This window comes from Littorina saxatilis, linkage group LG11 (genome assembly GCF_037325665.1).
Source record: "Littorina saxatilis isolate snail1 linkage group LG11, US_GU_Lsax_2.0, whole genome shotgun sequence".
Lineage (NCBI taxonomy): Eukaryota > Metazoa > Mollusca > Gastropoda > Littorinimorpha > Littorinidae > Littorina > Littorina saxatilis.
In genome coordinates, this window is record NC_090255.1 from 10,138,425 (window position 1) to 10,151,595 (window position 13,171).

At 42.6% G+C, this 13,171-nt stretch overlaps 2 protein-coding genes across 2 annotated transcripts in view; both read right to left on the minus strand.

Annotated features, from left to right (window-relative positions):
• Positions 1-3,701: 3,701 nt before the first annotated feature.
• LOC138979709 (uncharacterized) lies at positions 3,702-7,603 on the minus strand. The gene is made up of 5 exons (XM_070352436.1): positions 7,427-7,603; positions 6,441-6,534; positions 5,075-5,208; positions 4,539-4,620; positions 3,702-4,149 (listed from the first exon to the last, which is right to left on the minus strand). The coding sequence occupies exons 1-5, from the start codon at positions 7,585-7,587 to the stop codon at positions 4,111-4,113; spliced, it is 510 nt and encodes a 169-aa protein (XP_070208537.1). The 5' UTR covers positions 7,588-7,603; the 3' UTR covers positions 3,702-4,110.
• A 4,209-nt stretch (positions 7,604-11,812) lies between these two features.
• Positions 11,813-13,171, minus strand: part of LOC138979710 (uncharacterized) — a 14,445-nt gene continuing 13,086 nt past the window's right edge. Inside the window, exon 13 of the mRNA XM_070352437.1 lies at positions 11,813-12,789. Coding sequence (XP_070208538.1) covers positions 12,677-12,789 — 113 coding nt within the window. The 3' untranslated portion in view covers positions 11,813-12,676. The remainder of the gene's footprint in view (positions 12,790-13,171) is intronic.

Below are 13,171 nucleotides of genomic sequence, written 5' to 3' on the forward strand. Positions count from 1 at the left end.
TTAGTCCAGACCTGTTTACCCTTACTATTTTGGAGTAATTTATTACTATTTTTATTAAGATTTTGGGGGAAAATACTCCATTTGAATTAGGTTTGCCTGCAGTCCGGACTGACGATCTAACAGCGAACGACAAGAAGAAGAATTAGGTTTTTGTTGCTAATGTTGGCGTTTGTAACCACTGGGTTACTATTCTTGTCATCAGATTACTATTTTTGGCTCACGTAAGTGTAGCCTATGCGATGCTAACTTTTGTCTGTCTGTGCGTGCGTGCGTATGTATGTATGTCTGTGGTAGAAACTTTAACATTTGAAGACGTCACAACATTTGAAGACGTCACTTTATGACGTAAGAGGGTTAGACATCACGCGAAGGAATTACTGAAAGTCTCGGTCATTGTTATTATGAGCGGGCCGAGACTAGTTTTTTCTTCGAAATCGGCCATTCAGATCTAGATCTAGTGTCTCGCTTTCTTGCACAGTGTCACCTATGCCGCTTACTGTGTGTGTGTGTGTGTATGTGTGACGGAGTGATTGAGTTTGTGTTACTGTTTGTCGATTTCTTACGTGAGCCTTGAAGGCTTCGCCTCTTGTTTTACTTTATCAAGCTTTGGGGGTGAACAGGTCTGATTAACAATTAAATATATATGTATGTGGTTTCAATGAAACTTAGCCTCACAGTCTTCAATCATTTTTGCGGGTGCTGAATATGCTTGATGTACACAATATGGTCTGGTTCTGGGGATATGCTACGCTGATATTGTTATTGCAGGGTTTGAACAACTCCGGTACCCATAGAAGGGGTATATTATGATACATTTGTATATATACGATATGTCTCTTAATATTTCTTTTTGTCTAATTAATCAAAATAAGACCTTTTAAAAAGTTTGAAAATGGCTTTTGTTTTTTAATGTGCCTCCTTATACTAATCAGTGTGTCTTTGGGTCACAGATTTTTTATTGTACCAATGTTAAAAATTGCAATGGTGTATTATTTCCCTCCACAGGTTTGATTCAAGCATGAAAGTTTGGTTAAATCTTCTTCTTCTTCTTTGTTTATGGGCTTAAGACTCCTAGTTCACTGCTCATGTTTTTAGCACAAGTGGATTTTTACGTGTATGACCGTTTTTACCCTGCCATTCAGGCAGCATACGCCGATTTCGGGGGAGGCATGCTGGGTATTTTCGTGTTTCCATAACCCTCTGACATGGATTACAGGATCTTTTCCGTGCGCACTTGGTCTTTTGCTTGCGTGTACACACGAAGGGGGTTAAGTCACTAGCAGGTCTGCACATAAGTTGACCTGGGAGATCGGAAAAATCTCCACTCTTAACCCACCAGGCGGCCGCGGCCGGGATTCGAACTCACGACCTCTTGATTAGGAGGCCGACGTCTTACCACCACGCCACTGCGCTCGTCTTTTGGTTAAATCAATATGTTTCTTTGAGGATTGAGGTCATTTGAGTGCTGTGTCTAGGTAGGTTTTCTCTTTTATTAAAACTAATGTAATCATTAGAACAAAAAAATCTTGTTTCATTTGTGTACTATTCATGAACTTGTGGGTGAATAGGTCACTGTCACTGCCATTTCATTCTTAATTTAATAATTTAGCTCCACAGTATAACCTCAACCCATCCACAAACTGAAAATAAGGAGGAAAAGCTTAAATCAGGCCTCTATTTACACATGAGCACTTTCTTTTTTAGCTACATCTGCTCAACTTCTGCTGATGACAAGTCAGTCAAGGGAGGTAAGTCTGTAACTGACTTGCTTGCAAAAATAAAATGGAATTTGCTAAGCTTCAGGTAATGATCACTTTGAAGTTTCTATGATTTCAAACTGTTAAATTGTGATACAGTGCCAGTTGACGTTGCTGGAAATAACGATAAAAGGCATGAAGCTTGAAAGTTTTTTTAAATTCAGTTGAACCCCCCTTTTATGACCTCCAAAACTCTGAAAAAATCAGGTCTTAAAAAGGAGGGAGTCTTAAAATGGAGGTAAATTTAAAAGCGTTTATGAACAAATAATCTTAAAAATAGGGTCTGAAAAGGGAAGGAGTCTTTGATCAGGTCACTCAGATGAATCTTTTTTTTTTTTTTTTTACCTCAGTTGCATGCAAGGCTGCTTCAACCCATCTTTTTTGCCTCTTTGGTTTTTTTTTTTTGTTTTTTTTTTGCATTGGTCTTTTTTTTTCAATGAAATTTTGTTTTCTTTTACATTACAGGTTACATTTCCATTAAATTACTTTTTAATTCAACTCAGATCAATCTAAAGTACAGTGATGTGTCAGGCAGTGCAAAGATCCCCTCGGTCGCTGTTGTTTTTTGCTGGAGATGTTGTGGTAGCTGTTGTTGTATGTTTGATTCCTTGATACGTTTTTAACATGTGTAAAACATGTGATGACTTTAGCCTTGATTTAAAGGTGCAGTGTTGTCCTGTTTCTGAATTGATTTAAAGGTGCAGTGTTGTCCTGTTTCTGAATTGCCATCAACCGTTGTAAGCCGAGCCTTCTTGTTAATCAGCACCCGACAATGTTTATACAGTGGAACCTCCCATTCAAGACCAAGGAAAATGTTAACAAAATCAGGTCGTAAGAGAGAAGAAGCCTTTAACATGGAGGTAAGTTTATAGATCTGATGAAATGAGATTCTGGAAGCAGTCGGAGGAACTGTTTATCGGGGGGGTCTTAAAAGGGAGGTTCCACTGTATGAATGTGTAACCTCCTGTAAAATACAGTCTTTACCCCGACAAATTATTCTGTTGATTGTTGACTGCACATGCTATAACGGGTCTACAGATGGAAATATTTTGAAGATGTGTAAATTTATGTGCTTGTGTAGTCAGATGATGGGTGACGCGCGGGTTAGGGGGAGTCCCATATTGGTTGGGACGAGAAAGAATTTACCCGATGCTACCCAGCATGTCGTAAGAAGCGACAAACGGTTCTGTTTCTCCTTTTACCCTTGTTACGTGTTTCTTGTATAGAATATAGTCAATGTTTGTAAAGATTTTAGTCAAGCAGTATGTAAGAAATGTTAAGTCCTTTGTACTGGAAACTTGCATTCTCCCAGTAAGGTCATATATTGTACTACGTTGCAAGCCCCTGGAGCAATTTTTTGATTAGTGCTTTTGTGAACAAGAAACAATTAACAAGTGGCTCTATCCCATCCCCCCCCCTATCCCATTTCCCCCTTTCCCCGTCGCGATATAACCTTGAATGGTTGAAAACGACGTTAAACACCAAATAAAGAAAGATGGGTGACGTGTATAACAGCAATGGCGTGGTTTTGGTGAACAGAAGGGAAGCCAATTGTTTTTCTAGGAGAAGCATTGATTCCGAGTGAATGGATGATGAAAATGATGGATTTTTGATTGCTACCGAGTACTGTTTGATTGTAATTTATGAAATATTGACAATGATACCTGATCACTTCCTTTTGATTAAAACACGGCCAAAAATCACCTTGACTGAAGTGGGTTTTTTGTTTTGCTAAGTGGTATGTGTGAGTTTATCAGTGTGAATGCCATGTTTTCAAGATATTTTCAAAACTAGAATAAGGCATTTTCTTACAGTAAACAAACACACACACTCACGCACACACTGTCAAAATCATTTTCTTGTGCTACTTTTCTGTTGGTGAGGTGTAAACAAAATATATTCACACTGTTTAAGTGAGATGTGTTAGTGCACTCTACATGTGAATCTGTATCAGTCCAAATTTAATTGTCACAATTCACTTCATATCGGACAACTGTGAGGTAGACAAGTGTCTTAAAATAGACGATACATTCCTGTATGAAGCAGTTATCTGAATTAGTTTGCTCTGTCGCTGGTCAGACACACTGCTGCAAGGTTGGTTGTCTCCCATGTTCATTAGGCCAACAACAAAAAATAGGTCTGTTTACGGTAACATAGGCCAAAAAAATAGGGTCGGTAGGTCGGGATTTTATTTTTTTTTAATTTTTTTTTCCCACAAAACCATATTTTTACGTTATTTTGCCAAAAAACCAAGATTTTTTTTTTTCCCCAAATGCCAAAAAAAAGTCTAGGGTCGCGCGAAAAAACTAGGGTCGGTCGGGTTACCGTAAACAGACCTTTTTTTTTTTTGGCCTTACCTCACACAAGCATAGCGGGAAGTCAGTTGAAATGACTGCAAACAAAGCAAAACCAGAAAATGTAGCACCTATAACAAAGAGAGAGAGACTGCGTGCGTGCATGTTCGTGTTTGTTTGTGTGTGTGTGTGTGTGTGTGTGAGCACTGACTATTTTCTAGAGTGCTAGAGAGGAATAGATTGAGACTGAAAGTCATATATCACACACTGTTGCACACACAGTGACATACACACACACACGATGCACACACACAAAAACAGACGCTGACACAGACACACAGACAGGCAACATGCACCATTTCAATAGCTTCGGAACTGTAGAAGACATTGATAAATCGATAATAAATAAACACTTTTATTGATAATAACATTGTTTTGTTTGTTTAACACCTCTGACAGAGAGAGGGAATGGGATAGATATACTCACATAGAAGCCCACTGATGTCTTCCCATGTGCCTCCAGTTTCCCCTCTTCTCTGGGATTGCACACCAAGTCAATGGAACTCACTCTGTGCACACAACAAATGTGGTATTAGACATCCCACCATAGATATTACCACAACTGCAACAACAACAACAATGTCCCCACCACTCTCGTTCAACCATTGGCAAACACTTCCACTACTTCCATTAACGGCAACACTACTGGCTTCGAGGATTAGTCCAACCAACCACCACCAACAACAACAACAACAACTTGACAACAAAAACAGCAACAACAACAACAAAAACAGCAACACTACTATACAACTACTGTAACAGTGGAACCCTCCTTATTAGACCCCCCCCCCCCCCCCCAAATTAAGACTTCCCCCCATTTTAAGACATTGATTTTTCAGATTTCCTGTTCACAACGTCTGTGAACTTAGCCACATTTTAAGACTCCCTCCTTTATAAGATCTATTTTTCTCAGATTTGTTTTAAGGTCTTAAAAGGGAGGTTCCAGGCTGTACTACGACTGACTTGATGTTGCCGTCCCCGCCGCCCACCATGTACTGCAGCGACAACCTGCCGTCGTCAGGCCAGGTGAAAAAATTTGCCGAGCTGGGGAAGCCCAGGTTGTAGTAGTCATTGGTGTCGTTGTTCTTCAAGCATACCTGCATGCCAATAACAAACACAGGTGTAATAAGTCATTGTATCTTTTGGTTTCTGAAAGTCAACAGAGTGAACGAACGATGTACATAAAATCAAAAATGCTCTCTCTCTCTCTCTCTCTCTCTCTCTCTCTCTCTCTCTCTCTCTCTCTCTCTCTCTCTCTCTCTTTCTCTCTCTCTTTCTCTCTCTCTCTCTCTCTCTCTCTCTCTCTCTCTCTCTCTCTCTCTCTCTCTCTCTCTCTCTCTCTCTCTCTCTCTCTCTCTCTCTCTCTCTCTCTCGTTCGTTTACTTTGTTTAGGCCTATTTGTCATGTTGCTTTACTTGTTTATCATTTATTAGACATTTGTATTAGAAGTAAGGACCGGTGGTAAGAAAAGGCGTCGCCTTAAACCTCTATCCTTGAAAAATAAAGTTCCATCATCATCTCTCTCTCTCTCTCTCTCTCTCTCTCTCTCTCTCTCTCTCTCTCTCTCTCTCTCTCTCTCTCTCTCTCTCTCTCTCTCTCTCTCTCTCTCTCTCTCTTTCTCAAAAATTAAAGATTTGTCATTCTCTCTCTCTCTCGTACACACACACAGACACGCACGCACTCACGCAAGCACGCACGCAAGCACATACACACCGGGCACACACACTGACACACACACACACACTCACACTTGGGCGTGTAACAATAAGCAACGATCTTGGGTGGGATGCACTACATGTAGAAAGTGCTCATTGGTCGGATTGGCTAGAAAATGCAGATTTGTTGTGGATTTTCAACCAATCCGATCGACCCTGTGTTTAGATCCCACCCAGTTGGACGCTCTGGTGCTCACCGCCCTTGGAATAGGAGTAGACTGAGTGAAGGTGAGGGCTAAAGAATGAAGCCTTTGAAGGATGACGTTTCAAAATACACTCAGCACAAAAAGTTAAGGATATTTTTTCAGGGGTATAGCCCAGATGATGAACAGCAGTTTTTTGGTCAGAAACATACGTGTTTTGAAGATCTGCCTTTCTACTGCTCACAAATGTGTTTTTTGGATTAGAGCAATATCATTTGGGTACGACGTTACAAGTCCATGACCAAACCTACCCTCAAAAATGGCGTCAGTTTTTTCATGGCATGACTCACTTTCAACCGTCAAAACGGTGACTTAAACTGAACGATATTCTACACTTTTTTTATTGACTGAATGGGGTGCAGGTGGGGGTGGGGGAGGGGGGGGGGAGACTGTGAAATGCAGAATACTGACCGCCACTTCATTACAGCTACCTCCTTCTGTGAAGGGAATGCAGGGGTTCCAGGAATACACGTAGGGTGCATCTGGCCCCGGCTGGTCTTTGAACCTGGGGTATAAAACAAAGTAGTAGAAGCATGTTTATGCTTGTTCTTGTGGCGGTGTCGGGGAAGAAGAAGATGGTAAGAGATATGGCCGCGTCTGGTCGTGTTTGTTTAGAGTCCTTGTTGGTTGATAAGTTGGTGTTCTTATGATGATGATAATTAGTTTTAACGTCCTCTTAGAACCATTTGGCCTATCTTGGGACAGGTAGAGTTAATATGCTTTATGTGGGGACAAGACACTGGACAAACATGCAAACAGAGAACACATATGATCGTGTTATATATCTGGAGGTCCTGTTGCGATATTTCGAAATGGGGATGGAAGTAATGATTGTGTACGCGGAATGTGGTTGGACTGGAGCGGTTTTGTGGGCTTATTTGCTTTTTATGTATGTAGAATATGTTTGCATGTGTGGCTGAATAAGTTAAAAAAAAAAAAAGGTTCTTATGGTGTTGGAGGTAAGATAGAAAGAGAACGAGAAAGAGAGAGAGTGCGTGCGGCGTGCGTGCGGCGTGCGTGCGTGTGTGTCCGGGTTGTTCGCCTAGTTTACCCTTGTGTCTGTTCTCCAGGGTAAGCAGCCAAATCATACTGGATAACTGTTCAGTGAAACCTTTCTTACTCCCCCCCCCCCCCCCCCCCCCACCCCCAATTTCAGTCTTCCCTCTTTTACTGAAGACGGTTTTTTTTCATATTTCATTACCATAACCTCTGTAAATTTACCTCCAGTTTCCGACTCCCTCCGTTTTAAAACCTGGTTTTCTCACACTGTTGGAGTTTTTCGGGGTGGGGTGGGGCGGGGGGTGGGGGGGTTTACAGTATGCTACTAGACTGAATGTCCTTATCATAATAACAGAGGAAGTTTTAAGAAGGAACATGATAGATGAAAATGTGGTCACCTCGCTGAGCCATTGACGGCAAGGGGCGACAGATCTATGGTCCCGTTCTCCGCTTTGCACGAACACAGTCCAGTTTTCTGACACTTCAGACCCAGCGTCGTGGTTGTTGTCATCACCATCATCATCACCACCGCCACGACGATACTCATGTCACGTGCCATTCTGTCAAACTTTGGAGACTGTCAAGTGAATAGGTGGTAATTTAGTTGTACGATGTGTTGATGCACAATACCGGATCATTTTGCCTTCATCGAATACGCACGAACACACGCATGGACGCATGCGTACACACACACACACACACACACACACACACACACACACACTAACACACACACATACAAACACACACACACACACACACATACACACACAAATACACACACACACTAACACACACACACACACACACACACACACACACACACTAACACACACTAACACTAACACACACTAACCGTGACAAACTAACACACTAACACACACTCACTGTCTAGGGGAGAGAGAGAGAGCAGTGGTGAGTACGTATTAGTACAGCGGTACCCGCCATGCGAAAAGAACCCCTGAAACCAGCATTGAGGGCCCCAAAGGGTTTAAAATCGTGATCGTGATTGGCGTTTTTTGACCTTTCTGTGACCGTGATTGCCGAAATTTCCATTTCTGTGATCGTGATGGGACTTTGCTCGTGATCCGTGATGACAAAAAAATCAAGTCTCGTGATCGTGATCGTCATTTGTTTTCGTGATCGTGATGGGCATTATTGCAAAGCATTTTATTTTCAACGTACATTTTTCACAGCTGTATCACTCTATGATCCTCTATTCGTCAAGGAGCCAATCCCGATTGAAGGGAAGCAACAACACATTCAGAAATATGATTTTGACAGCGATTGCTTCCCTTTAAGAGAACCAATCACACACAAAAAAACATCCAATCAGAAGGCGAATTGCAAAAGTCTGCCAAACTTCATCCAATGGAAGGGCTTCGTGCTAAAGTTTTGAGTGCATTCAGTCAAATTCGAATTCGAAGATCAGCGGTACTGTCATCGAACTTCTGTTATATTTTGTGGATTCAAGCCAGACCAAAGCAGGCGGCGAGAATGCCTTCCTTGGTGGAAAGGTCCGGCTACGGGTCCGTCTTTCCGAAGACGAAATGTCAAGGTATGTTGATCTATTCAGGGCCGGACTAGGTAAGTACTAGGGGGGGTTACAGATGGGGGTCCAGGGGGCAAAGCCCCTTGGTGGGGGTCCAGGGGGCGAAGCCCCCTTGGTGGGGGTTGCAAGGTGGCGAAGCCCCCTTGAAGCTAAACGTTTTTTGATGTTTCTGGAGGGAAAGGAAGCCTCTCCTTGAACGAAAAAGGTAAATTCGACAGCAAGCTGTATAGGCAATGAAGAAGAATTGAGATTGTAAGGACTCATACTTTTCATCACAAAAATCGTTGAAGAAAAATGTCTTTCGAAAGGGGGTGAGAGGTGCGATTTCTCCTCGGATTTCACTGATGATCCAGATGCAACCCCCCCCTCCCTCCCCCACAAAAATAAAGAAAAAAAGTGTTTGGGAGGTACATGCTTAAGCCGGGGGGCGGGGGGGGGGGGGGGGGGGGGGTTGCGCAACCCCTGAACAGTGATCGAGTCTGCGTGTAGCGGAAACCGAAACTAGAAATGTGTTTTTCATCCCAGCAACGTGGACACGCTTGGCATAGATTCTAATTGTCGCTTCTTTGCATTAAGCTTGGATTTATTTTAGCGCCTGTAAACTTATCAAAAATGGGTTAAATTCAGGAACTATGGCGGGGAGACGTGCCAGTTTGGGTCACTTGATCCTCATGTCAAAGTCGATCAAAGTCATGTTCGTTGGGGATTTTGTTATTATAGACTCTACCATCACACATACATGTACTTTAATTTCAATCCACCCAATAGTTTTTGAGAAAATGGGTTTAAAAGATTTAGCTCTGGAAATGTGAAATTGTGCAAGTATATATATTCATGTGTGTGAGTGAGGGTGTGGGAGTTGAATGTGTATGAGTGCAGGGGCGGATTACAGGGGTTCCGGAACCCCCACTCCCCTCCCCCCCCGGCTGTCAACAAAAAAATTAATACTAACTTTAAAAGAAATAATGAGTGGCTGCTGACACCAGTTGATCATGTTTAAAATCAAGGATAAGCCATAAATTGTTCATAAAATAGCTAAAACTCTTCAGCTTCTGGGGGGCTAAGCCCCCCAGACCCCCCCAACGGGGCCTTGCCCATGTACCCCACAAGGTCTACCCCTGGACCCCAGGGTGTAACCCCCCCCCTCTCTGGCTTAACGGCTCCGCCCCTGGAGTGTATATTCCTGTGAGTGTCTGTATGAGAGAGAGAGCGCGAGAGAAAAATAACAATGAAAACAACATTCTTGTTACTGATTACAAATCATGACATGTATTTCTATGTGTGCATGAAAGAGAATTAAAAAAAATCATAAAAAAGTGCAACAGTTGTCACTTTGTGTTGAATAAAAATAGATCCAGAGGAGCGAATAACTGTGTGGTTGTGTTTACTTTGACACGTGCTTTCTGTACCTGCAACTTTTACCGTGACCGTGATTTGCCACTGGTGTTCGTGATCGTGAAAACAAAAATCAAGGTAACTGTGATCGTGAAAGCTAAAATTTCCCTTCCCGTGATCGTGATGATACCCCCCCTTTGGGGCCCTCAGCATTGAGCACAAAGGGTTCCTACATGACTGATATCCTGTCAGGACAAACATCTGTAATACTGCAACTACAGTGGTACCTGCGATGAAAGGACACCCTAGGGACCAGCCAAAGGTGTCCCTACATTGCGGGTGGCCTGTCATGACAGGTATATTTGGTAATTAGTTATATAAGCCAAAGAGACAGAAGGTTACCTTCTAATGGAAAGTGTCCTCTCACCAGAAGGGCTTTACATCACAGGTACTACTGTATAACCGACTTGTAGTGATTTAGTGTTAGTCTTACTTGCAAAAGTTCTAGCCAAACTCACTAAATATACCCCATGGTCACAGATTAAAAAGACCACGTAAATGTTCTTGGACCTAACGAGACACTTGTTCTGCTAGTCTAAAAATCGTATTTTCGCACTTGTCTCTGAATTAGTTTTCTCTTTTATATTCTGAGATAATTTCAAAGATTACTACACCTTGAGAAACAACAAAAGTAGAGGAACAGTTACACTGCGGTATAACGAGGTAGAAATCATAATGCGAACTTGAAAGAGCAGATACCTGTTACTTTGACCGTGATTCTTATCAGTATGTGCTTGTCTCCAATTCAGCACAGCAGATTTGTGTGTGTTCCAGACGACAATTCTTGGTCTTGGTTTGCCTGCATTGTATTGAAGCCCGTGTATGCGCAGAGAGCATGCGCGGACGGAAAAGAAACCGTTGAAACTGAGTGTATGAAACATAGTTGTTGTTGTTGTTGCTGCTGCTGTTTATTTGTTTGTTTGTTTAATTGCGGGTATTTTGTTTGTTTGTTGTTGTTTTTGCTGTCGTAGCTTTGTGAGAATTTTTGTGTGTGCAAGGTTTTTGCCTCACTTATATAATAAATTACAATAGTCACACTCTTCTTCTTCTTCTTCTTCTTCTTCTTCTTCTGCGTTCGTGGGCTGAAACTCCCACATACACCCGTGTTTTTTGCACGAGTTGAATTTTACGTGTATGACCGTTTTTTACCCCGCCATTTAGGCAGCCATACGCCGCTTTCGGAGGAAGCATGCTGGGTATTTTCGTGTTTCTATAACCCACCGAACTCTGACATGGATTACAGGATCTTTTTCGTGCACACTTGGTCTTGTGCTTGCGTGTACACACGGGGGTGTTCTGACACCAAGGAGAGTCTGCACACAAAGTTGACTCTGAGAAATAAATCTCTCGCCGAACGTGGGGACGAACTCACGCTGACAGCGGCCAACTGGATACAAATCCAGCGCGCTACCGACAAAGCTACATCCCCGCCCTACCGACAGAGCTACATCCCCGCCCTACCGACAGAGCTACATCCCCGCCCTACCGACAGAGCTACATCCCCGCCCTACCGACAGAGCTACATCCCCGCCCTACCGACAGAGCTACATCCCCGCCCTACCGACAGAGCTACATCCCCGCCCTACCGACAGAGCTACATCCCCGCCCTACCGACAGAGCTACATCCCCGCCCTACCGACAGAGCTACATCCCCGCCCTACCGACAGAGCTACATCCCCGCCCTACCGACAGAGCTACATCCCCGCCCTACCGACAGAGCTACATCCCCGCCCTACTGACAGAGCTACATCCCCGCCCTACCGACAGAGCTACATCCCCGCCCCAATAGTCACACTCAAACAACAGACACAGAACTAGTAAAAAAAAAACCACCTTCCAATTTTGCATTTATTGTCTGCTCTTAAAAAACAAAAACAACTAAAAATGTAACAACAAACAAACAAACAAAAAGCGTACAGTATGATAATAATATAAACCATTCTCAGTAAAATGTACTTTAAGGAGTTTTGATTCAGCAATTAAATAATGCAAAACAATGCAATTAATTGACCTTCACTTGAAGAACATTTTAATGTGTACATGCAAAATATACACCACAGGAATACTAAGCCTCATATAGAGCAACAGCAGAAAAGAAAAGATGAATAAGGCATGGAACAAGATACAGTCAAGAAAGTTGACAAAAAAATCAGAAACATGTAGGCTTACATTGCCAATGTTTCAAAAATCAAGAATCTAAAAAACACATTTTACAGATGATCGTTGAAGCACTTCAAGTCAGTTCAGTGTTATTTTAATGGCCTTTGTTTCGTAAAGATTATGTTTAAAAAGAACCCAAAAAAAGAAAGAGAAAAAGAAGAAAGAAAAAAGAAAGGAGAGAAAGAAAGAAAGAAGGAAGAAAAAAGAAGAGCTGAACCAAAAAGTTCATTGTCTTATTTAGGCATTTGCTGTTGCATCAAATTGTGGAAGAAAAAAACAAGAATCTTTAAATTGACCTGCACGTGCACCGATAATTACACTGCATACGGGAGAAAGACCACCCATGACATAACTAAACCATATACACACACAACCACAGTAACAAGAAAGCCAAGAAGAAGCTGGAATGTAGGTGCGGAGAGAATGACTGATAAAGAAGAAACACACGCACACAAAAAGTGGTTGATGGTGGCGGGATGGTGAAGATGGAGGGGAGGGGGGGGTGGAAGGGGAGGGGGATAGTAGCACAAGACGACACAACTCAAAAGTAGGAGCGGGAGGGAGGCAGCGCTCGGATTCCACTAGGAGAGACCACAGCAGAACGTCCCCCTCCGTATCTTCCATCGTCGTATCTTCCGCCGTCATATCGGTCTTCTGAAAACAGAAATTGGAGACATGGATATAGCGGTCTGCAAGTTTAAAGGCACAATAGACGATATATTCCGAACTAACTCTGTCGGGCTTGTATGGATTGTGAAAGAGTGAATACCCTTGTTTTAACTAGGCCGACAAATAAATCCACACATGCTACTCCTTGTCTGCGTGTTTCCGACACACTGACTCCGGTCCTCGCTTGTGATTGGCTCGTAAGTTGTTTGTCCTAGTAAAAGCAAGGGTATTCATTCACTCTTTCACACCCCATACAAACCCGACAGAGTTATTTTCAGAATTCGTCTCTTCCCATGTAAAAGATTCGGCTCACTATCTCAGATCTACCCCCGGCGCGGGTTAGGGGGAAGAATTTACCCGATGCTCC

What these genes read in the sequence shown, in the direction of transcription:
- LOC138979709 (XM_070352436.1), bottom strand. Translation starts at nt 7,587, where the DNA reads ATGGCACGTGACATGAGTATCGTCGTGGCGGTGGTGATGATGATGGTG. An exon ending in GTAGCTGTAATGAAGTGGCG is followed by an intron (nt 5,209 to 6,440) that starts GTCAGTATTCTG and finishes ATTGGCATGCAG; the next exon opens with GTATGCTTGAAGAACAACGA. An exon ending in AGACATCAGTGGGCTTCTAT is followed by an intron (nt 4,150 to 4,538) that starts GTGAGTATATCT and finishes CTTTGTTTGCAG; the next exon opens with TCATTTCAACTGACTTCCCG.